Source organism: Sesamum indicum, linkage group LG3 (assembly GCF_026168435.1).
Source record: "Sesamum indicum cultivar Baizhima isolate 11 linkage group LG3, ASM2616843v1, whole genome shotgun sequence".
In the NCBI taxonomy this organism is placed as follows: Eukaryota; Viridiplantae; Streptophyta; class Magnoliopsida; order Lamiales; family Pedaliaceae; genus Sesamum; species Sesamum indicum.
The window spans coordinates 1,777,050-1,802,892 of NC_142659.1; the positions used below are offsets into that span (position 1 = coordinate 1,777,050).

The 25,843-nt window shown below is 34.1% G+C and overlaps 2 protein-coding genes and 1 pseudogene across 2 annotated transcripts; 1 reads left to right on the top strand and 2 right to left on the bottom strand.

Moving 5' to 3' along the window:
* Positions 1-6,308: 6,308 nt before the first annotated feature.
* Positions 6,309-8,316, bottom strand: LOC105156987 (mavicyanin). Its single transcript, XM_011073270.3, has 2 exons — positions 7,977-8,316; positions 6,309-6,878 (listed from the first exon to the last, which is right to left on the bottom strand). The coding sequence occupies exons 1-2, from the start codon at positions 8,152-8,154 to the stop codon at positions 6,514-6,516; spliced, it is 543 nt and encodes a 180-aa protein (XP_011071572.1). The 5' UTR covers positions 8,155-8,316; the 3' UTR covers positions 6,309-6,513.
* Positions 8,317-10,477: 2,161 nt separating this feature from the next.
* Positions 10,478-16,027, bottom strand: LOC105156988 (vacuole membrane protein KMS1). Its single transcript, XM_088878789.1, has 8 exons — positions 15,649-16,027; positions 13,633-13,843; positions 13,316-13,394; positions 12,218-12,517; positions 11,715-11,872; positions 11,350-11,466; positions 11,048-11,227; positions 10,478-10,974 (listed from the first exon to the last, which is right to left on the bottom strand). Exons 1-8 carry the CDS (start codon positions 15,711-15,713, stop codon positions 10,783-10,785), a joined length of 1,302 nt encoding a protein of 433 aa, XP_088734915.1. The 5' UTR covers positions 15,714-16,027; the 3' UTR covers positions 10,478-10,782.
* Positions 16,028-20,921: 4,894 nt separating this feature from the next.
* LOC105168641 (uncharacterized) lies at positions 20,922-21,998 on the top strand (annotated as a pseudogene).
* Positions 21,999-25,843: the final 3,845 nt, after the last annotated feature.

Below are 25,843 nucleotides of genomic sequence, written 5' to 3' on the forward strand. Positions count from 1 at the left end.
TGAATGTAATGTTGGAACAAGCACCACACTTCAATATATGTAATCTGAATAATATACAATTTTATAAATTCGTTTCAACGTATTTGTAACTTAACAAAAAAGGTAAATTATAACAAATTCTTTTGAAATTTGATTTGCAAATGCTCATTGTTTAGAAAATTATCGATATTTTTTTTTATTTCAAGGGTGGTACAACAACTAGTTTCATCCGTTAATTTTTATTAGATTTTTATTTATTTTGATAGTTTTTACAATTCTTTTTTATGGATTAAGCTGTTGGTTCTTTTATAATTTTCAAATTCTTTCATCTACTTCAGCCATTGCTTTGCAGTTTTTTTGTAAAAAATAATAAGAAAAAAGTGGATAATTTTGTACCTTCGTAGAAAATTATATAATTTTATCAAACATTAAAAAAATATTACTAATTTTCCAAATGAAGAGAATGTTTTTGTAATTCTGCAGATCTGAAGTCCTTAAAAAGAAAAAAAAGAAAAAGGACGTACTATGTCTTGTAAGTTGAAACTACACTAATATCTACAGTTACTTCTTAAAAAACCAAAGGAGTTAGAATCTACAAACTCACACCTACAAAAATATACAAAAAATTGGATCGCATTGATCATGAGGACGGACTTTACAGAGTTCAAACTGCAGTATCAGATGGAGGGGAAAAAGACTTAAACAAAGTCCACTCATTCCGCACCACGATCGAACAAACTCTCTTAACATTATGTGTTCATGCAAACCAGAGAAGAAAAAACCACCAACCCATGTACAAAAAGCCCTCGTTCCTTAATTCCATCATCATCCTCTATTCCTCTTCATCATGTCCTTGAAGAACCACTTCCACACAGGATGTTGTCTCCATACACACACTCCCATGAGGTTGATAGACATGCCTTTCGTCTCCGGCAGGAGGAACACGACGAAGATTCCCATTACAAGAATCCATGTGGAGAAGAAGAAGAAGAAGATGACGGACTTCAAGAAGCACATCATGGATAGGAATGTCTGAGATATGACAAAAGTGAACAACATGTTTGAGCTCACTGCAAAGGAGTAGCCGGCAGTTCTTGTCTCGATGGGGAAGATTTCAGTGGGTATCAGCTTCCCCAGTGGGGACCCCATGACCATGCAAAATTGCAAAGGCCATCACGAGCAGACCAACACCACCACCACTCCTGCCAAGCTCTTGTCTAGTGTCCGTCTCTAGAAGGTGGAAACTCAAGATTTCTCCGATCCCACCTGCATCCAAGAAAGTAAGTAATATATATATATATATATATATATATAAAGAGGGAGAGGTCAACGTCATTACATTTTGTTTTTTACAAGTACAAAATCATTACATATAAATGTTAATTGAAGGGTAAAATTGAAAATTTATGTAATTTTTTTGCTAACATCAACATTTTTTCTTTAAATTCTAACGAAAAGGGATCATTTGTAAACAATGAATTTCAAAGGGGGTGTAAGTATAAATTTAGAGCTTCTTTGGGGAAAGGCATAATTTCGCAATTTTAGAGAAAGGAAGCAAGAGAAACAATTGCCATTTGCGGAAACAGAGATCCAGAATACTCAAAATTGCACTGCTAAAAAGATCAGTTCACAAATGGGAGCTACAACACTATTTATAAAGCTCTTAGATTAACTGAACAACCCCAATAACTGCTGAAGCTGAAATCCTAAAGCTGCAGAAGAGCAAGAACCTTGGAAGTTCTTACTGATTGATGTGGTCGAGGTTTTTTTGCTAAAGGATAAATTGGGAATTTTACTTTGGCACAATTGCACACCAGGTGAAATACAATTTTCGCAAAATGTGTAATTTTCAAGAGAAAAGGTGTCTTGCCAATGAATAGTCACTTGGATTAAAAAATTAGTATTTTGGTATTTATAGGGTATGGTGAGGTATATATATTTAAGGTGTGTCTACTACATACCAAATTACTCTTTTACCCTTACAATTTAATATATTTTTTTATTAATGTACATTATACAGCCCCCCACTCTCGGATGGAATATGCCTACCCAGTGTAATATTTTGTCCGAGAGTAAACACTCCTTTGAATTGAGTTAACACATGGGTGTGGATGGCAGTGCAAATGCTTAGCCAACAATATTAGGTGCCGGCTCGAACTGGGGGTGCACCTCGATTGCAGGGTGCACCACCAAGCCCAGTTCGAGGGGGGTGCACCAGCCAGCGCACTGCGTGCCCAGCTCGAGGTTACCGCCGCTGGTACACTTGCCGGCCTCGAGCTGAGCCAGTCGGCGGGGTGCTCCAAGTGGCGCACTCCAACTACCAGCCGGTGGGGCTGGTGGGGTGCACCACCTGGTGCACCCCACGAGTCCAGCTCGCGCACACCCGAACTAGTGCGGCGCACCAGGTGGTGCAACTAGAGCCCTTCTTAAGCTTGGCTTGAGTCTTCAAGTGTTGTGAGGAGATGCTAATTTTTGCGTCCCCTGGGTTTTGAACCGAGGTCAAAAAGGTGGCAAGTAAAAACTCCTACCATTACATCATCAAATATTTCTTAACAATATTTGCTCTCAGTTTTTATTAGTAGAGGTTATTCAGAATTTATTCATATTTCGCGCCGAACTCTTCCATTTATTTTGAGAAATTCGACGCCATCTTCAAGAGATGAGATTCCCCGTAAACAATTTTTACATTTGGTAATGGAGCCCCCCAAGATTTCGGAGAGGGTGAAGCGGCACAAAATTTTTTTTAAGGACGTAGCCTCTTGGGGTGATTTCTTCACCATCCATTAGGTTAAAAATTTTGGTAGGTAACTCGATAGTATTCTATGTTCATAAATGTAGTCACTACACTTATGTTGTTTTGTTCTCTTATAATCTGTATTCGCCAGATGTTGCCTCAAGGGATGTTTTTGCTCAAGCCCCATAGTTAGGTTTTTACCAACTTCGGAAGGGGGGGCAAAATTTTCTGATTCCAACATTTTTTATGAGGGGACCTTGCCTCAAGAATTTGATAAGGGGACATTGCCTCAAAGGATACTTCATGTCCCGGAGTCGGTCTTTCACCAACTTCAAGGTGATGTAAAGTTTTCGGAGCAACATTATTGACGAGGATCTCGATGAAAGTTCTATTTAGGGGGTCCCGGGGCAATAGCGACTTTTGTCTATATGATAATGACGATTTTTGCCTCTAGGGTCCTCGTGAAACTTCAAGGATCTCTGTCTAAGTTTGTGTCGTTTGTTGGGACTACGACAAGAAAACTAACTTCCTAACTCAAAATTCGAAGTACAATAATCAAAAGAGAAGAAAGGTATGCCGATGTTCAGGAGGAATCTCCCATTGAGGGGTACTTGCTCATGAGTCAGGGGGGTTACCTCTTGGGATGGTGACTGTTCACGAGACGAGTCTTGTTCCGCCAACGCCCGAGACCTGGTTTGCATACTCAGTGTCGAGATAACGGTTTCCCACAAACGGCGCCAATGATGTGGTCGAGGTTTTTTTGCTAAAGGATAAAATCGGGAATTTTACCTCGGCACAATTACACACCAAGTGAAATGCAATTTACGCAAAATGTGTAATTTTCAAGAGAAAAGGTGTCTTGCCAATGAATAGTCACTTGGATTAAAAAATTAGTATTTTGGTATTTATAGGGTGTTGGAAATTATATGGTGTGGTGAGGTATATATGTTTAAGGTGTGTCTACTACATACCAAATTACTTTTTTACCCTTACAATTTAATATATTTTTTTATTAATGTACATCACTGATCAAAAAGAAGAAGAAGAAAGCCTATTGCTAAAAACGCTAAATAAGTATGAAGAAGAAAACACTAAAAAAATAAAAGTGCTAACTAATGACTAAAAACTAAAAATAACGCAAAACCATAAAAAAAACGTTTCTTCCTCAAGTGACAAGTGATCTGATATGATCTGTTCTGCCTGAAGTAAAGTTTTGAGCTAGTTGAGCTGCACAGTAGCTAACCGAAGATAATCTTTTTGCCCCCTCCTCAAGTGGGACTGTGTAACAAATTAACCAGACCCAAGTTCTAGAGAAAAGAAATGAGGATCGGTTAGAGTTTTTGAGAAGACATCTGCAAGCTGAGCTTGCAACAGCGCCGGAGAGGGAGCCAGAAACGAAGAAGACGGATGCCGTCATAAGGTAGGCCGACGTCCCAAACTGCTGCAGGCCTTAGCTGCATATAAACTGGCTACGGCTGCTGCTAAGACTTATCATCATGTCTACAGTAGTTGGTTTCTAGTTCGTCGACCCTTTTCTTGTAAGATTCTGGGAACTTGCTCAAAGATCATCCGTTCCAGTTACCCCAGCTGATCATCCAAACAAAGCCCACCAAATCAAGAATTTAGTACAAGAATATATATGATTTAATATACTTAAAAATCCAAGAAACTGTTACATATTATATGTCTACCTATAATCATAACAAAAAATTAAGCCACTTAAGGCAGCAAAAATCCAGCAGCCAACACACAATCTGTGATCTTAGACTTGAAGACGTTGTTGTCCTGGAGGTTTGGCATTGTACTAATTATTAATTTCTTGCTTCTCCAAAGATGTCAGAATTGCTAAAATCTCAGGATGTCCAAACAGTAGGTTCTTTCATGCACACAAAAATATGTCCTTTTCTGTCTAAGTTTTACACAGATATGCATATGTATTGCAGAGGGGAGTGGTGGGGAGACAGAGGAAACATTAGCAGGACCAATGTCCCTCACTCTCCTGCTATTTCCCCTGTGCATATTACATGCAGATAATTACCAAAGCATTCAATGTAATGAAAAGTTGCCTCTTTAATTTATTTTCTTCAAATTTTTACTAAATTTAGATCCTCAAAATTCGGAAAATTTTTGGATAATGGATGAATGTGAACTTTTATACATCTGTGATTTCTCCTTAGAAGAAGAATAGTGCATCAGAATCAAGGGCGGAGAGGAAGGACACATTTTTTACCCAAGACAATAGAGACATCACTATAATGTATAATCATCTCTTTCTCTCTCTCTCTCTCTCTCTCTCTCTATATATATATATATATATATATATATATATCCAAATTCTATGTGTACTAATGTGTGTGAAAATTGTTATTACACTTAAATTTTCTCTAAAAATATAAAATTAATTTTTTTCTAAAAAAATTTTAAACTTACATTTACACCTCCTTTCCAAAAATCATTTTACACTTAGCCCTTTTATTAGGATTTGGACAAAAAATATTAATGTTAGCAAAATAATTACATAAAATCTAATTTGATCCATCATTTAACATTCTCATGTAATAATTTTGTACTTATAAAGAAAAAATATAGTGATGTTAACCAGCTCTCTCTCTCTCTCTCTCTCCATATATATATATATATTACATTTATCTCTTTATAAAAATAAAAAATATACATGAGAATGTTAAATGAGGTACCAAATTAAAAATTTATGTTTTTTATTTTGCTAATATCAGTATTTTTTCTCCAAACTCTAACATAATGATTTTAGGTGTAAATGGAGAATTTTTGAAAGGGGTATAAATTTAATTTTAATTTTTTTTGAAAAAATATAATTTTACATTTTTAAAGATACTTTAAATGTAATTAACCTTTAGAAAAGAATTTGTTTGTTTTAGAAAAAATAGTTGACAATCTAGTGGAGATTTTAAATTAAAGTACCTTCACATATATGCGCAAATGTCATTCTCTAAGGTCAATAGTGTTGAAAAATGGTGAATAACAAATTAAATAATAAATTTAATTAATATATTTATTTTGATCAAATTAAATAATAACAAGTAATTAGTTATGATGTGTGATGCGTAATAAGTTCATAATATGTGGATGATAGTTGATAGTACCCAATCATCAACTGATTGTGTCTAATTAATCAAATATGTGTGTCCTTTGTTTGAAAATATGTATCTACTGGGTGAAATTATGCGTCCATTTGGGTGAAATGATATGTCTTTTGGATGAAATGATGCGTTAATTCAAATAAAAAGTCATAACTTTTCAAATACATCCGATTAGATATGTCCAGTGATATCTTTTCAACTTCTATAAATAGGGCCCATTTCATTAGGTCAACTTGAGTTCAACTTGGAAAGCATTTGAGATCATTTCAAAGTGTCAAAAATAAAAGCTTATAAGTCGTTTCTTGGGAGGCAAACTGTCGTTTTCGTTAGCACCAACGGGGCAATAATTATCTTTTAAATAAAGTAACTCTTAGCTTGATTTCATAATATACAACTCATAAATATCCCTCAATTTTTCACAACAAACAGCAATTCAGTGTCGAAACAAATTCAGAAACCAATGTAATCCCAAAGAGTCTTGAACAAAAGTGCATAATTCTCCAATCCAAAAATGTAAATCCTCATTTTTCTTTCAAGAAAATCTGTCTATGCTTTACAAAAGCATGGTGTAGAATATAGCATTGCTCATTCAAACAAATAGACAAACAGAAATTACAGCCCAATAACCGAAGACAAGGAACCTGCTGAGAAATGATTTTTCTTGCAATTAATTAAGATAAGCTAAACACATACGGATAGCAGCAGCAGCAGCCATGAGAGCTTCCGGAAAAGCATGTTGACAGCAAAGGGAGAAGCTGCATTACTGGGAGAAGGTGCTGGTAATGTGAATCCAGGAACTGGAGAGGGCAATGGTCCCAACGGGCTAGGTGCTGGTGAAGGAGACCGAAGGACGTTTATGTCGACTTTCTGCCCGGCTTGGCAGTGCCCCGGCACGCCACACACGAAGAAGTGGTGGCCGTGAGTGTTGATGGTGATGGAATCGTTTCCAGTTGTGTGGGTAGAAATGGGGGATGAGGCGTTGCATGCCTTGTATTCCGCATGTGTGACTTGCATCACGTTGTGAGACTGAGGGTTGTACTCGAAAACTAAAAAGCGTATACAAACAAAACATTGCTTGGTCAGATAACAACGAAGTCCAAGTAAAAAATAATGAGAACACGTATCCGATACTCTAGAAAATTTACGTTATAAAGTAAAATTCATTACTGAATGAATCTTTGAATAGTTATGCAATGAAAAGAGTTCTAATCGCTGTAGAGGTAAAATAGATACAGGATTGATTAAAAATTTTAAGCAAGGATAAAGTAATGTCTACATCACTGTCTAGAAGCTGTATAATTATTTTTGAGTGGGTTATTTTTAATTTTCAAACAATAAGGGGTATTCATACTAATACCAAATCTCAAGAAAACTCGTTGTAATTTATTTTAAAAAATTAACTGTGACTCTGTGTTGGAGAACATTTGCCTAGGATCTTTGTTAAATAGTGCAAATTACATCGTACCAGCATTGTGAATGTTACTAATAACATGACATATATAATATCACCATTGAATACGAAAACATAGGTAAGAAATTTTTGCTTATGATTGTGCTGGTGGATTCAACGGCAACAATGGAAGTTCAGACACAAGGTTTGTTCATACTCCATAGGTTATTATGAAACATGATCATGACAGGAGAGTTCACATGTACGCATGCATGTCTTGGCATCACCATCAATGCTTCGGTTAAAAGGTTAAAACTAATGAATCAAATCAAATCGATTATAAAGTAAGTGTGAGTGGTCACTTTTATTGAACTATACGCCTATCACACCATATGTATATTACACTTGTCATATAATTAGTGTATTCGACTAAATCTGATTTGAATTAAAATTTTCCGTAAAAGAACGTCACAATGTGAAAAAGTTAGGAGAAAAGGTCTATCTAAACATCCCCAGTATTTCAAAGTGTGTTCCCTTACTTCACCTGAGTTTTCTTGCATCATTTTCAACTAAGCATCAAGCTAGAAATTTTCAAAGAAAGATGGCGTCTTTGCATCAACACAGCAAAACAGAACTACCCATGATTCTCCAAAACATCATAAATATACACAAAAACACAGGACAAAACAGACAAAGAGAGGAAGAGGGAAACACATAAACACACACACACAAACACACACATATATATATATACCTATAATATCACCAAGTTGAAAGGTTTTTGCAGCAGCCCATTGCCTGTAATCAACATTCCCAACAGTGGTCCAACCAGCTGAATCTCCCACCTTATGAACAGCTCCAGCAGACAGCTCAAACAAACTAAAGATGAAAAACAAAATCACAACACCTTTGTTTTCAAGAATTGAGCCCATGTCCTCCTTTTTTCTGCAAACTTTGCCAACTGTTTTTTGTCTGAACAGTTCCTTTGTTTTTCTTTCCCCTTGAGAACTCAAATAGGACTCTCTTTTCTGTTGGCTTGCAAGATTTTGTGTCAGTTTTATAGTGAGAATTTTGAGTTTTTTGGGCCTCCCCCTGAGGTTGATTTTGAGGTTTTCATATATAGTGGACCGATGTGATTCAGACAATGACTACTCTTTTTAAGAAAATTTGTTGAGAAGTGGGCCTCAAAATAAGAGAGATTTTTCCACCTTTTTTCATATCAATAAAAGGGGAAAATTGCACTTTTGGTCCATACTGTAGAAGTATTATATTTTTGATCCTATAATTTATGAATTTAGTACATTTCATCCCATAAAATATAAAATTATAGCATTTTTTATTTCATAAGATAAAAAATTATAGCAAATTTGATCCTATAAAAAAAAATTGTAGCATTTTGGTCCCAAATGTTACAATTTTTTAGCTTACGAGACCAAATATGCTAAAATTGTAAATCGTGAGATTAAAAAAATAATATTTTTTCTCTTATAGGACCTAAATTACAATTTTCCCTAATAAATGAGGAAAATAAGAAAAAGAAGAAAGGCATTTATTTTCAAGATTAAAGTAGTGAGGTAGAGATAGTGGCATATGGTTAAATGTCCATCTTCATCAACTTGTAGTGCACTCCAATTCTCATGCAACGCATGTTAATTAGTTTAACAAAATTATAATATAATTTTATAAGATAGTTTTTAAAATTTGGAAGCTGTCGGATCTTATTTTAAAAATAAAATATTTAAAATATTTAAATAAAATAAAATAATAATGCTTATAAGATATTAGTGATATAAATTTATAACTAATTTGAAAGAGTTTTTCGAAATTGTAAAAGATAAATCAATTAGAAATATCATATTTCTTTGAAGGAATATATAAATTCTTTTAAAAAAAAATACATGCACACGCGCCCGATAGGCCAACATTTCAATAATAAAATATTGGATCGTCAACTATTGAGGTGTCCTTTAGGAGACCAGAAGCTTATAAGCTCTTAACACAGATGTTATACTCATGCAATATTATTTTCTAAATTTTTAAATATTTTATAAATTCGCTATTCAAATTAAACGTGATAGTATGTGGTGGGATGGGGTGGAGTGGGGTGGTGGGGGGGGGGGGGTTAATTCTCTCAATTATCAAGATTCAAATTATTAAAATGGGATTTAATTGATAAGTATTAATTCAAAAATTTTTAGTTATAATTGAGAGATAATAGTTAAAAAAACTGAAAATAATATATATTATTGAGGTGGAGATATGAGACCTAAGCTGGTGGCTTTAATTAAGTAGAGAACATTAATGGTTGAAAGACTTGAAAGCAAAGAATTAGCTAATAATACTAAGGTTGTTGGATTCTGCAAATACATACATATATATATATGTATTCAACTTCTCAACTATACTTTTAAGTTGTCTATTGATGCCGATAAAAATTAGCTTAATTGGCGAAGCTGATACTTTATAACTCTAAGGTCATGACTTCAGACCCCACCAACACGTGGGATGTTATTCTATTTTAATAGCATGTGTCGTTTTACTGTAAATAGTAGAGTTTGATTAGATATAGTTATATATATTGATAATTACTATATGATTGTTATAATTATGCATTTGATTTATTCAAAAATAGGAAAAAATCCAAACAACTCACTTCTGATATCGCAAATGAGATGCAAATCTAATTAAATGGACACGTTGTTAGACGGATGTTAAAATCAAAAGGCATTTGTGATTTTTCAAACAACAAAATAATATTTGTAATTATGTCAAATCTCAAAAGATGTGGTTGTAATTTATCCTGTAAATAATTTTATTAGGAAAGAAAAAAAAAAGAAGATGAAGTAATAAAGTTGGAATATATTTATTAAAAACAAATAACTACAGTTGCCTCTAAAAAGAATAATATAAAACTAAATTTATTTTACATTCTCTCTCCAAATTTCCGTCTCTTTGTTTTGGTGGCGTTGGGGTGGAGGTAACACCCTTTTCTTCTTTTTTTAAAATCTGAAATGATACAATTTCCTGATTATGAGATATCATATATAGTAGATCTTATTTGAAAACACAAGACAGTGTGAATCATGTTACGCCAATACACCATCAGCATGATATAAATCATGCCGCTGATGTGATATAATTCACCATGTTTCATGTTTTTTGTATCCGATCCCTAAAAAAAGGCAAAAAAGAACACCTCGGATAGCAAGAAACGACGAGAATCATCGTCCATCGATGAAAAAACGCTCAAAATCATATGCAGAAACCACATCCAGAGCTGCATTACCCAAAGAATAGTTCAAATTTCATGTTAAAATGTCAACAATATCTTCTTTTTGATTGCCCCCAGGAGTAAAACCACTGTCCTCCCCTGATGTTTCACAGAATAAACAAATTCCAGAGCTTTCTGTACAAGTTTCAAATGGGGGAGCTTACACATGCATTCTCACGTCAGGGGATTCAACGGCGACTATATATAAACGTCTCCCATAATTCTAACCCCTGTTGGGTAGAAACAAATTATAATGTATAATGGGGCGAAGAAAATGGAAAGAAGTAGTTCACCTAGATGAAGTATCAGAGTCGTCGGATTGCTTGGATGATTTATTCTTCAACGCTGCTATTTCCTTATCTTGTTGTTTCTTTAGGTACCGTTGTGCGGTTGCGTTCACAATCTTGACGAAAAAGTTCATCAGCATGAACCAAACGATGGTGTTCCAAATGAAAGCGAGAGAAAATTCCCATTTATTCCCCTGCGAATGAAAAAAAAGTATTGAGTATGGAGATAAATTCGTATAGATTAGGGAAGATGGAACACAGGAATACCTTGTTATTTGCCGGAACGTGATGTTTAGTCGCCATGTACTTGTCTTTGATCTTATGGAGTTTGGAGACGAGGTTGGGTAATATAGAGTCAAACCCAGGTATAAAGCTAAGTACCCAAATTAGTTCGTTTTCCATCCAGTGAAGAAGTTGATTATTGCACACGGAAATGATAAACACCGTCTGCCGATTGTTTACATTTGATGGAGAAAATGTTGCGTGTAAGTTAAGAATGTTGACAGATAAAAGGAGCATACACTTGTATTGAATAAAGCCAAAAGCCAAGATTTCAGGTCTGCACAAACCTGTATGTGAGTCTTGATGATTGCTTTGCCTATCATCGTTGCAAGAAAGAACTCCCAGAAAGGAATTCCAAATTGTCCGCACATTATGCCCGCAAGATCAAATAAAGGATTAGGTACCTACAAAATATCCTTATGGAGATGAAAAGATCCAGCAGCGGGTATAATGTGGCCAAACCTTAAAAACGAAGGCCACTTATGTACTAAGAATGTGCGAAGAAAGAAATTCAATAAAAACGAAAAAACTGGAATCTTTCCACTAGAAATCTCACTTATTTCATACAGAGAAGAGAATTGTGAAAAGGAAGTAAAAGTTGCAAGCTATATGACGAAATGATAACCAGAGGATATGAAATAAAGGAGCTAACCGAAGCAAGAATTAAAATCGTGAAGAAGTTTAAATATTGGGCATGTGACAGGAACCAGCGCTTAATTTTATTTAGTCGAGCAGATATAAATCCCTCATCCTCTTTTGAGGAATCATCCAATTCTTCCATTGCATTGACTTTACCACCTGACAAGCGAGCTGCATAAAAGAGAGGGTAAACATAAGGCCCTTCACATGTTTAAAAAGTTCAACTTACCGATAGCACATGACTTACACAACTATCAATGTGAAATTACGATGCAACCTTAATGCTTGCAGACCCAATAAGTAGAATAAAACCGACATGGCAATTTGGGGGCAATGAATGGTACCTTTGTAGAAATTAATACATCACCTTTGGCCCCATAAAGTAGCAAAGTTCTTATTATCCTAAGAATACATATCCTCATATTTCTACAACTAGAAGGAGAATTTTTGAATTAAAATGTCAAGCCCGCAAAAGCACTTGACTCGGAAACAGGAAACAGCTACATGTAGACATACCTGCCCTTGAAATGAAGTAAGGGGGAAGTTCACCAAGCGCAGTGCCAAGACCCCACAGGATTGCTTCTAACTGGACCTGGGGCAATATGCTACTAAGGGGAATCCGTACGCCATGTGACGATGGAAACAACGGGGGCCCAAATTCAGCACAATCCTTGCCAAGCCATGAAGGAACTCTTTTTAATTGTATTGTATCATATAGGGCACTTTTAATGTCTACTCGACCACATTGCACTGCCTTTATAGTGAATAATGCAATATGAGGTCCCAGATAGAGTACGAAAGTGTGCAATCCAGAACCTGTAGAAAGATATAACAGATGAACAAGTTCAGATAATCTTCTATGCAGCTGTTGCATGGGAAAGCTTGTCAACTTGTCATCTCTTTGAAAAAGTTCATGCAGTCAGATTGCTCATTAGCTTACAAATTGTGATGCATGTTAACATGGATGAGTAGATATCAATTAGTAAAGAAAATAATGCATTCCAAAGCTAATAAGGTTTTAGGGTGACTAAGTACAAAGGAATCAGAAGTCAACTTCAGAACTTCAGTGACCTATCCATAGATATCTCGATGAGTATGCATTTTAACTGAGCCCAGCTAACAACCTGAGTACTGCTAGATATGCCACCTCCAAATTCTAGGACAAGATCCATGCATTCTGCCACAAGCTTAAGACACACATGTGGATCCCAAGTAATACCAGATATAACCTTACCATACTAGTAAAAATTGAAAAATAAACTGGAAATCATATCTAAATGTTGGGTCAAGGTGAAGTAACATGTCTGCTCTTGTATCTTTTTGGTATAGAGGAAAAGTTTAAGTTCACATCAGAAGCTTGTAGCGTGAATAAAATTCTTATATTTCCTCATCAGACAGATTTTGCCATTAAAGCCAAGAATGGAAGTTTCTTCCTTACAAGGAGTGTTTTGTGTTTCACAACAAAATTCAGGCATCATGGTGGGTCCTAGCGACAGCTAAGGATGCGTGATCCTCAAAATTGGGTTCTGAACACCACCCAGTGCAGATAAGTGTTTCCCATAAAGAACATCAAGAAAATAGAATGGACATGCTAATCAAGTCGATTTTGCTTACCCAGTCCAATGGAAGATGCAACACCAAGAGCCACCCACCATAATCCAAATCGCAAATAACGTAGAACTTCCTCAACATGCTGCATGTAAAATTTAGATTCATGAAATGACCCAAGACATGTCAACCATTGACCACAAGAGCCCAAAATAACCATAATTGCAAAAGGCAACAAGAAAGACATTAGAAAACCATTCCTTCTTCAAATAAAGCCTGGAAATCTGAATTTCATTCCAAAAGACAGTAACAAAAAGAAAAAAAAAAAAAAACTGTGCTGAATCACTAATCCTTGTCCATTTCAGCATTACTATTTTGACTACCTTCTCATGAGGACCATCAACAGTAACAAGTAGTACGCCAGCAATCGCAACAATGGTACTCAACAGCATAAGCCAACCACGATGTGACAAAAGATATGCTACTGATCGGCTGAGATATCGTGTGACGGCAAGAATAAAAAGCTTTAATGTCTTGAAAGGCTGTGAGGTCAGGGTCAAATTTTCTAATTCTTGTTGGTGCTTTATACGAAGCCCTGCAAAGCAGAAATTTCTCAATTATAAGGAATATAAGTAAGATCCCTGAATCAGAATCAGCAATGGCTCGACAAATCATTCAGCAAGGATGCACTAAACTAGATTTTAGTAACATAATGGTATCAATTTATCCGGAAAACTGGTATGCCTGCTGTCAACAGTGTCACAACAGTACAATATCTATATCCACAAAGAACAGTCATTTCCCAGGCATATTTTAGTTGGAAATCAATCTTCAAGTACACAAAAATGCATAAAAGCTCAAATGTACATGCCACAAAGTAATCTTCTAAGTAAGCAACTGATCCATTATCTTCAAATTATTAATGTCGGTAAACCAATTTATAGATTTTTATTTCTTTTTTGGTTTATATAGTACAACTCTATTCCTCCTAGCAACATGTGCAGAATTGAAGCTCGTCTCCAAAGGGATCACTTATGAAATGAAGCAGAATTTAGTGTCGGTTTAGCAATTTCAATCCTAAGCCTGAAACAGTCAACAGATTGGTAAACCTTGAACTTCTTGGTAAGCAAATATAGCTCCAGAAAAATCCTTTTTCTTCCTAACTGTAACAACACAAAAGAAGACAAGGATGCTATAATAAGGCCTCAGAACTTCAACATCTCAAATGCAATTCAAATCAATCTAACAGATGCTGCTTTCTCTGCTAGTAGCATATAGGGACATGTTGACCTGTAACAACAGACTAAACTTTTGTTCCACATGTATAAAGGATGCATGAACACTGTTAACTGCTAAACTCTAGTTCCTAACAAATTGACCACTAAACCTTACTACATTAACTGAACAAGAAAACCGTTCAAAGCTAACAACATTAACTAAACAAGAACAGCAGTTAGCCCTCCCATGATCACGCCAGTTCAACATAATGAGATGATGATTATCCACCAATTAAAAGATTGCAGCTCTGGGGCCTCAGCAATGCTTTTGCCTCCATGAAATCATAGGGACAAACTTAAAATACTGCACTCTGAAGTAGATACGTCAAGCTGAGAAGACGGAACTATCCTGGGTAAGGAACAGTTTGAATACGAGGTTATGTTTAGCTCATCCAACATGCAAATAGCTCCTATCTAAAATGTTAGATTGCCCCCAACATTCATACAATGGAAAATTTTCCAATTCAAAATCTCACTTTCGAATAGTATGAGCATCTAGCTATTAGAAACCAAATCATATGCAAAAGGACCAAATCTGCTATTCCCTTCTAGTTACAATACAGATGAACAATAAAAAAGAAAAAAGGAAAAGAATCCCATGATTCCTCAAGAGCAAATTTTGCCAAACAATATTCAGAACACTCAATTATCTTCCTTAAGAAGCACACCACTCATTCACACCTTGCATAGATATATCATATCACAAGAGCGCCCGCACACACACACACACACACACACACACATCTCGCAATGTGCATAACTGTGGTCTCCAAGTTCTCCACAACCAAGCAAATCCCACTAACAGCAATGCCCATTTTAGCTGCATAGCTAAAGACCCCATATAAAATTACATTAATACACCAAGCAAATGCAAGGATGAATTCAAAAAAGCAGAGAAACCTAATTAGTCAACAACCCTTTTACTCCCTGCATCAACACTCGCCGTCACTATCAAATCCATTAACCAGCTAAACTAACAAATAATCTTATATTCACTACACGCATTGAATTTACAGAGATTCACAACATCCACAAGCACAAGAAGGAAAAAAAAACATCTTTAAAAACAAAACCTCAGATCAAAACAAAATACTGCAAATCCATACTAAAGACAGAAACTTTCCTGAGATCGACATGCCCCTGCTGCGATGATTTTTGGAAGAACTTGATTTTTTCTTGGACCCCATTATCCTATATTCTTTCACATGTCATCTCCCACACATACACACTGTTTGTGCGTGTAATTGTTCTTTTTACCTACGGTGATATGAGTCCGAACAACGTTGAGCCACAGCACAAGAACAAAAAGGGAAGGCAGGAAATCTCAATTGCCAGCAACCAAAACAACAAAAGACGGAATTTCTGAAGAGAGATCTGAGGGTTATGGAAGCGGATATGTGCGTGGAAAAAACACCAGACTTTGGTGTGCGTGCGAAAGCTCCCCACTGTTTTTGAGCATTTATCTCACTTTCTCTCTCACACACTACACGCACTCACCTTTGCAAATTGGGATTCCCATATGATGCCATATACATAAATAAATAATTAAATTGCAGAAAATAATAATAAAATATATAAATATTATTTTCAATCATAATATAAATTTGATCATTAACATAGTTTGATTCATAATTTTTATTTATTTAAAAATATTTATATACAACGTGACTAATTAAATATAATACATCTCTCAAAAAAAAAAAAAATCATAGTACATAAACCAATATTCGTAATATTATAGAATAATTAATCTATAATATTGAAGGGATAATAAATTTATATAAGGGTCTTTTAGAAAAATATTATCTTATTAATATATCAAAATTATTAACTTAGATCTGGGCCTAAGTCGGGATCGAAGAAATTATTATTTTAAAAAAAATTATTAATTTATCAAAGGGTGATTAGCAATTTACCTCCTATGATATTAAAAATGAGCACATTACCCTCCTATAAAAAAATATATAGTCATTTATCCCTCATTACTTTTTAAAATGAAGCAATTTTACCTTCATTTTAAAAATCATAGGGGAGTAAATTGTTCATTTTAAAAAATACAGAGAGGTAAATCGTTATTTATTTTTTTATAAGCGGTAATTTGCTCATTTGCGATATCACAAGGGGTTGCTTGCACTTTTTTCATTTATCAAATATTAATTTATAGAGGTTCTTTTTTGTAAATAAATAAATTCCAAATTCTAATCTTCAAATAAATTGAAATTAATTCAATTTTTTTAGTTATGGAACTCCACTAAAATAAATAATATTTATACTAGTATAAAATTAAAAAATTTATTCTTCATTGGTGGTTCGTACATTGGTAATATTAAAATTTAAAATATCAATTATACTCTTAAATAATTATACCAAAATTACTTAAATATTTTAAATAATCAATGACATTGTTAATCGACTAATGTATTTATCACTCTTGCTTTTAATTATATATATGTATATTTAAAAATATATATTGTATATATTTAATTATATGAACATAAAAACGACGTGTCATAACGGTGGACCTCGAAAAAATAGGAGGAGAAATTTGTGATGGAGTAAATACAAAAAGAGGTACTAATAAGAACCGAAAGGTCAATTAAGTACTATTTTATATAATTTTTGAATTGTATCTATTTAATTATAGGGATAACTATACTCTTTTTCTTCGGATACATAAACATCTTATAGTTTGGGAAATTACATCCCGCACCTTTGGGATTGGCTTTCGTCCAACAAATAAGTCCCTATATTAGTGAAAATCCACCAAATATGTTGATGTTAACAAAAAAAAAATTAAAAAAAATTTGAATTTACCCCACATTAACTTATTACTGAATTATAGTAAGTCAAATAATTTTTTTATGATCAAATTGTCCTCATACGTCTTCACGTGTTAATGCATGTAAGAAGGTATATTTTTACCATTATAAGGGTAGTTTAGTCCCAAAAAGATTCTTTTACCTACAATAAGTCATTAATAAGTCAATCGAGGGTAAAAATCAATTTTTCCTTCAACTTTTTCTGTTAATATCAGTAAATTTTTACTAGCGGGATGACTTATTTGTTTGATGAAAGTAAATTTTATGAGTGCTAAATATAATTTTTTAAATCACAGAAAATTTACGTATAATTACATTAAATTTTAAGAGTGAGAAGTGTAATTATTCCTTAGTATTATATGTAGATAAGTATTGCATATGAGGGTGGTTCCTCTAAAAGAATAGAAAAAAGAAATCTATGTTGGAGCAAAGACAAAAAGAGGGACTAATAAGCAATAAGATCCGAAAGGACAATTAAGTATTGTTTTTTTTTTTTTTATTATAGTTTTAATAAAGGAAAGATATGCAAATATCATCAATATCAGTTGGGCAGTTTAAGCATATTCCTTCACCACCACTAAGGACCTTCTTTAAATAAATAAATAAATAAATAATAATAAAGAAAGTATTTATTATTTTTAAGTAGTGAAATTCCATATATTTTTTTTAGATGAATAACAATTTACCCCCTGTGATATTGAAATTCAGTACATTACTCCCATATGAAAAAAAAAGTATAGTAATTTACCTTCTTATACTTTTTTAAACGAAGCAATTTACCTCCTTATACAGGGAGGTAAGTTGCTTCATTTTAAAAACCATAGGGGGGTAAATTGTTGTATTTTAAAAAATAAAGGGAGATAAATCGCTATTTATTTTTTCATAAGGGGGTCATTTGCGATATCACAAGGGAGTTGCTTGCATTTTTTCCTACTGTTTTTAGATCGTTTGGTAAAAATTTAGATATGAACATTTAATGATTATTAATATTTTCATATAAAAAACTTAGGTTTAAAGAGAATGAAGAAACAAGAGATTATTGTAAAAAAATAATAGAAACACATTACCTTAATTGCAACGTTTTATTAATTTTATTATTTGAGTAGGACTTCTCAATATCTTGTAACTATTGTTGAGGAGCAAGAAGGGGCCGAGATGTCCGCATCAAGGATGGTAACCGGGGCAGGTTTGGCTTCACTCAACACCTTCTCCGCCTAATTTTAAGGGATAATTATACTTTTATTTTCTGATATCTTATATAATTATTTAAAAATATTATGTAGTTTGAGAAATTATATCTAACACTCTTAAAGTTTATTTTTGTCTAACAAATAAGTCCCTCCATTGACCGGAATTCACTGAATTTACTGATATTAATAAAGAAATTTGAAGAAAAAAAAATTTCAATATACAAATTTTTACAATTTTGTAAACCAGATTTACTTTTTCTCTTGAGTTATTCTGAAGTATTTTATTTTTTGTGAGTGTAACTTACATCAATAAGATTATATCTATCCCGAGTTTTATTCTTTAATATTGGGTTAATTATATTTTGTCATTCGAATTATGATCATTTTGACACTTTAACATCTAAACTTTTTTTGGTATAAACTTATCATTTCGACTTTATGAAAATTTGCACTTTATCATTTATAACTATTTTTCAATCAAGTTTTATGTCAAAAAAATCACATGTAGTGTACATATAATATTAAAGGGTTACACGATGTGATATTTTTCACATATGTACAACATGTGATGTTTTTTTGGCAGAAAATCAACAAAGAATGGTCATATATGGAAAAGTACAAATTTGACAAAGATGAGATGATAAGTTGACACAAAAAAATACTAGATGACATAGTGTTAAAACAGTTATAGTTCAGATGGCAAAATGAAATTTACCCTTTAATGTTTTATAGGGATAATTACACTTTCCTCCCCTGAGGTCTAGTGTAATTATACGTAGACCCCTGTGATTCAAAAAATTACATTTAGCACCCTTGAGATTTGTTTATGTCTAATATAGGTCCATCTGTTTGTCAAAATTCACCGATTTTTAAAAAAAGTTCGAAAAAAATCTATATTACCTTCAATTGACTTATTACTGATTTGTTACAGATTAAATAGATATTTTTATGATCAAATTACCTTCATAGGTCTTCACACGTTAATATATGTGAGGAGGTATATTTTTACCGTTATAAGTATGATTTAGTCAGAAAAAAAAAATTATTTGACCTACAACAAGTCTGATAAGTCAATCAATTGTAAATATCAATTTTCATTCAATTTCTTTTGTTAACATCAGCAAATTGGTGAATTTTGATAAACCGATGACTTATTTGTCAGACGAAAACAAACCCCAGGAATACTAGATACAATTTCTCAAACCACAAAAAATCTATGTGTAATTATATTAAACCTTATGGGAGGAGAGCGTAACTGTCCCTATTTTATATTTTGATGATGAATCTCTATGGGGACAAAGTATTAAAAATAATTATAATAAATTGATACCTATTATATATAATATGTATATATGAATGCATACACCTCTTCATATTCATTTTTAATACCCATTATGTTATACCCTTTTGTATCCCCCATTATGATTTGTAATTATAATGATTTATGGTGTATTTTGTAACCACATTTTTGGTGGTCTATAAATACCACCATGTATTTCATTTGTAAATAGTTTTTGGAGAGAATAACAAAGAAAGTTTGTTGGAGAAATACATATATTTTACTTTATATTCTATTAAGAGTGATAGGCTAATAAACTTAAAATTTCTCTAAGTTTATAACACGTTATCAGCACGACGTTACGTTACGATCGATCAAGGTAAAATGTTAATTTTATTAGTAATTTTTATTCTTTGTTTGTTTACCTCTACAATATGATAGTTAGATTTATTCTTGAATATTTCATAATAAAATATGAGTAATTATATTATATATTTCAATGTCTCCTGAAGTAGACATATATACATACAATTCTTAATTTTATCCCCTGAAGTGGATATGTTCTATAAAATTTCATTGCTTCCTGAAGTAAGTAATGAGTTAAAATCATCTCCAGTAGTAGGTGAAATATTTTGTACCAATTATGTGCAATATCATCCCTGAAGCGATGATAAGTATATGTTTAATTTTCTCACCACCTGAAGTGTTTTGAGATAATGGCTTGATCAAGAAGCCCGATGCTTCTTCGTTTATTTATTTCATTTCTATAATTTTTCGATAACATAGTTTTGTTTCATATGCCCATGTATGTATTTTACATGTTTTGCTAGTATATGCAACAAAATTTATTTGTTAAGAAAATGATTTGGCATGAATACCATTTAATTGCTATTTGTAACATTATAAGATTCAAGGCAAACATTTTATTTAATTCCATGTACACATGCCATTATAATTCATACTAATTACATGGTAACTTATATGTAACTTAATGTTAGTAATATTTCATGTCATTTTTACTTTATATCATGTGTAATACATATTATTTTACTTTTATGTATATGTTGAATATTATGCTAAAAGTGTATATTAACTTGTTGTAGCTTAATGGCCAATCTAACAAAATTGGATTTTGTTGCTCTTGATATTTCTGGAAAAAACTACCTATCATGGGTTCTTGATGCCGAACTACATTTGGCAAGTAGCAAATTGGGAGAAACAATAAAAGAAAATACTATTGCTTCTGAGCAAGACTGTGCTAAAGCAATGATTTTGCTTCGTCATCATCTTCATGAGAGCCTGAAGTCTCAATATTTAACAGTCAAAAGTCCTTTTCAACTCTGGAAGAGTTTAAAGGATCGATTTGACCATCAAAAGACTGTAATCTTACCACGTGCAAGATATGAGTGGATACAATTGCGATTGCAAGATTTCAAAACGATTGCTGAATATAATTCTGAAATGTTTTGAATTGTATCAAAATTGAGGTTATGTCGAGAAGATGTGACGGATGAACAAATATTGGAAAAAACATTTTCTACTTTTCATGCATCCAACCTTGTACTCCAGCAGCAGTACAGGGAACGTGGGTTCAAAACCTATTTACAGTTGATTTCATGCATGCTTGTTGCAGAAGAAAATAATCAGCTTTTGTTGAATAACCATCACACCCGACCCACTGGTTCCAAGCCACTTCCTGAAATTTCAGCGGCATTGCCTGAAGCAAATGCTACTTCTTCACGAAAGGGGCGTGGTCGTTACCATGGCTCACCACGGGGCCATTCTTATGGTCGTGGTCGTGGCGGTCGCGGTCGTGGTCGTGGTCGCGGTAATAGTCGTGGTAATACATGGATTAATCCCATTATTCAGAAGCACAATGGGAACAAGGCAAAGAATCAACATGAGAAAACTACAAATGAAGATCTTTGCTATAGATGTGGGATGTCTGGGCATTGGTCCCGTACCTGTCGTACGGCACAACATCTGGTCAAATTATACCAGGCTTCTGTAAAAGCGAAGGGTAAAGAAGTTGAGACTAATTTTGTTGAGGCTGGAATCTCAGACAATACCCACATGGATGCTTCAGATTTTTTCCAGTCTATTGAAAATGAAGATAAAAATCTCCCTGAGCTGCCCCTACAGTTTGGTGACATTACTGAGGATTTTGACATGCTTGTTGATTAGATTTGTCTCATATGTCATTAGTATGTTTCTATTATTCAGTTATGTTTACTTTCATTGATAGGGTATTTCTTTTAATCTTGTAATGCTTTTATATTTTATGAATGAAGTTTTTCTTTTACTTATTATATGTCTATTTCATTTATATAGAATGGATCAAGCCATTACAAATCTCAATGACAAGGAACATTGTCTTGTTGATAGTGCCACTACGCATACAATTTTGAGAAACAAGAAATTTTTCTCAAGTTTGTTAATGACAAGAACAAATGTGAGTACTATTTCAGGAGTTAGTAATCTTATTGAAGGCTCCGGAGAGCTACAATCTTGTTACCTGAAGGAACAAGATTATATATCAATGATGCCTTATATTCGAGTAAATCACAAAGGAACTTATTGAGTTTCAAGGATATTCGACAAAATGGTTTTCATATTGAAACCATGAATGAAAATGGTATCGAATATCTATACCTTACAACATATAAAACTGGCCAGAAGCAAGTTTTAGAAAGAATGAGAACATATAGTTCTGGTTTATATGGCACATTGATAAGCTCCGTTGAAACACATAGTATCACTAACCCGAAGTTAGTTGATCAAAGTATTTTTACTTTGTAGCATGATAGACTTGGTCACCCAGGTAAAATAATGATGTATAGGATCATTGAAAATTCACATGGACACCCACTAAAGGACCTGAAGTTCCTTGTTAAAAGCGATTTCATATGTTCGGCTTGTTCTCTTGGAAAACTAATTACAAAGCCATCTATGACAAAAGTGAATGTAGAATCTCCTATGTTTCTTGAACGAATTCAAGGAGACATATGCGGGCCAATAACACCGTCATGTGGGCCATTTAAATACTTTATGGTGTTGATTGACGCATCAACACGTTGGTCACATATAAGCTTGTTGTCAACATGAAATGTTGCTTTTGCAAGACTGTTAGCGCAAATTATTAAATTGAGGGCTCATTTTCCTGATTATCCTATTAAAAGGATACGGCTAGATAACGCGGGATAATTTACTTCTAAATCCTTCAATGATTATTGTCAATCAATTGGGATAGTTGTAGAGCATCCAGTTGCTCATGTACATACTCAAAACGGCCTAGCAGAATCGTTAATTAAGCGGTTACAATTAATAGCTAGACCCTTATTGATGAGGTCAAAATTGCCTTCATCAGCATGGGGACATGCAATATTGCATGCAGCGGCTCTAATTCGTCTTAGACCTACCGCTTACCATAAATTTTCTCCATTACAATTGGTCTCCGGAAGAGAACCAAATATATCTCATTTAAAGGTGTTTGGTTGTGCGGTGTACGTCCCGATACCCCCTCCTCAACGAACTAAAATGGGGCCACAACGGAGACTAGGAATTTATGTTGGTTTTGAGTCTCTCTCAATTATTAAATATCTTGAACCAATGACCGGTGATCAATTCACTGCTAGGTACTTGGATTGTCAATTTAATGAGACAGTATTCCCGGTATTAGGGGGAGTAGATAAGGAGATTAAAAGGAAAGATATTGCATGGAATGCAACATCTATGTCTTTTATGGATCCACGAATAAATGATAGTGAAATTGAAGTTCAACGGATCATACATTTGCAAAGTGTTGCAAATAGGCTACCAGAAGCGTTGATAGATACCAAAAAGGTCACAAAATCACATATTCCGGCTGAAAATGTTCCAGCTCGTTTAGAAGTCCCTGAAGTGATTCTTAATAAATCAAATGCATCTGAGTCACAAATACGCCAGAAGCGTGGTAGACCACTTGGCTCTAAAGATGCAAATCCTCGAAAGAAAAAGGAACATATCGTCTCAGTTAATCACGATATGAATGTGACCACTAGTGTCTCTAAGGATAAAATCCCTGAAGCGGTTTTATCTGATGACTCCAAAAGCAATGAGCAAGATGTCGAGGACAGTTACGAGATGTCTATTAATTATGCTCATAACAGTTTAGGTTGGTATCATAAAGAAATTGAAATGAATGATATTTTTGCCTATTCTGTAGCCGTCCAAATCATGGATGAAGATGAAAATGATCCTCAAACTATGGAGGAATGTAGACATCGAAATGATTGGAAAAGTTGGAAAAAGGCCATACAAGATGAGCTAGACTCACTAAATAAACGAGAAGTATTTGGACCTATAACTCCAACACCAAAAGGTGTCAAACCTGTTGGCTATAAGTGGGTGTTCATACGCAAGAGAAATGAACGAAATGAAGTTGTAAGGTACAAAGCTAGACTTGTGGCCCAAGGCTTTACTCAAAAGCCCGGAATTGATTTTACTGAAACATATTCACCTGTAGTGGATGCTACCACACTTAGATTTTTAATCAGTTTATCAGTAATTGAACAACTACAAATGCAGCTCATGGATGTGGTAACTGCATATCTGTATGGGTCATTGGATACAGATATCTATATGAGAATCCCTGAAGGATTAAAATTGCCTGAAGCATTACGGTCAAAGTCTCGTCATATGTACTCCATCAAATTGAAAAGGTCCTTGTACGGACTTAAACAATCAGGACGTATGTGGTACAATCGTCTTAGTGAGTACTTAATAAAGAAAGGATTTTGCCATAATCAAATAAGTCCATGTTTATTCATAAAGAGGACAGAGTCGGGATTTGTAATCATAGCTGTGTATGTTGATGATTTGAATATTATTGGATCTCCTGAAGAGATTCGACAAGCAGCTAATTACTTAAAAAGTGAGTTTGAGATGAACGATTTAGGCACTACAAAGTATTGTCTCAGCCTGCAGTTCGAACATACTAAGGGTGGAATTTTCATTCATCAATCGAACTATATAGAAAAAGTCCTTAAGCGTTTTCATATGGACAAAGCTCATCCATTGAGTACACCTATGGTAGTTCGATCGCTTGATGTTAATAAAGATCTATTTCGTCCTCCAGCACATAACGATGAGATTTTAGGTCCAGAAGTACCATATCTCAGTGCAATTGGTGCATTGATGTATCTTGCTAATAATACCCGACCAGATATAGCATTTTCTGTTAATCTACTAGCAAGATATAGTTCAACACCAACAAGAGACACTGGAATGGTGTTAAACACGTTCTACGTTATTTACGTGGAACAAGTGACATGGGACTATATTTTGAAAGGCATGATGATGCCAAAACAACCAAATTAGTTGGTTATTCAGATGCGGGGTATTTATCTGATCCACATAAAGCTATATCTCAATCTGGATATGTATTCATGTATGGTGGAACTGCTATTTCATGGCGTTCAACCAAACAGACTTTGGTAGCCACCTCATCAAATCATGCAGAATTAATTGCATTATACGAGGCTGGGCGTGAATGTGTATGGCTTAGATCACTAATACATTATGTGCATGAATCATGTGGACTGCAATCAATCGAGAAAAGTCCCACAGTAATATATGAAGACAATGCAGCGTGCATCGCCCAAATCAAGGATGATTATATTAAAGGCGACAGAACCAAGCACATATTACCAAAATTTTTCTCCACTCACGAGCTTCAAGTGGAAGGCAAAGTTGATGTTAAACAAATTTCATCAAGTCAGAACTTAGCAGATTTGTTTACGAAGGCGTTACCAACAAAGGTGTTCAAACAACTCGTACGTAATATTGGCATGCGACACCTGAAAGATATCTGCTTCAATTGAGGGGGAGATTATACAACTGTACTCTTTTCCTTAGCCTTGGTTTTTATCCCATTGGGTTTTTTCAGGCAAGGTTTTTAACGAGGCAGGATGTATATAATAAAGAGGTATGCATTCAAGGGGGAGTATTATATATAATATGTATATATGAATGCATACACCTCTTCATAT

Coding starts and splice junctions, on each gene's coding strand:
- LOC105156987 (XM_011073270.3), bottom strand. CDS start 8,154: ATGGGCTCAATTCTTGAAAACAAAGGTGTTGTGATTTTGTTTTTCATC. Junction 6,879..7,976: donor TCAACTTGGTGATATTATAG/GTATATATATAT, acceptor TACGCTTTTTAG/TTTTCGAGTACAACCCTCAG.
- LOC105156988 (XM_088878789.1), bottom strand. CDS start 15,713: ATGGGGTCCAAGAAAAAATCAAGTTCTTCCAAAAATCATCGCAGCAGG. Junction 13,844..15,648: donor AGGGGCATGTCGATCTCAGG/AAAGTTTCTGTC, acceptor CTGCTTTGCAGG/GCTTCGTATAAAGCACCAAC. Junction 10,975..11,047: donor ACGTTCCGGCAAATAACAAG/GTATTCCTGTGT, acceptor TTTCATTCGCAG/GGGAATAAATGGGAATTTTC.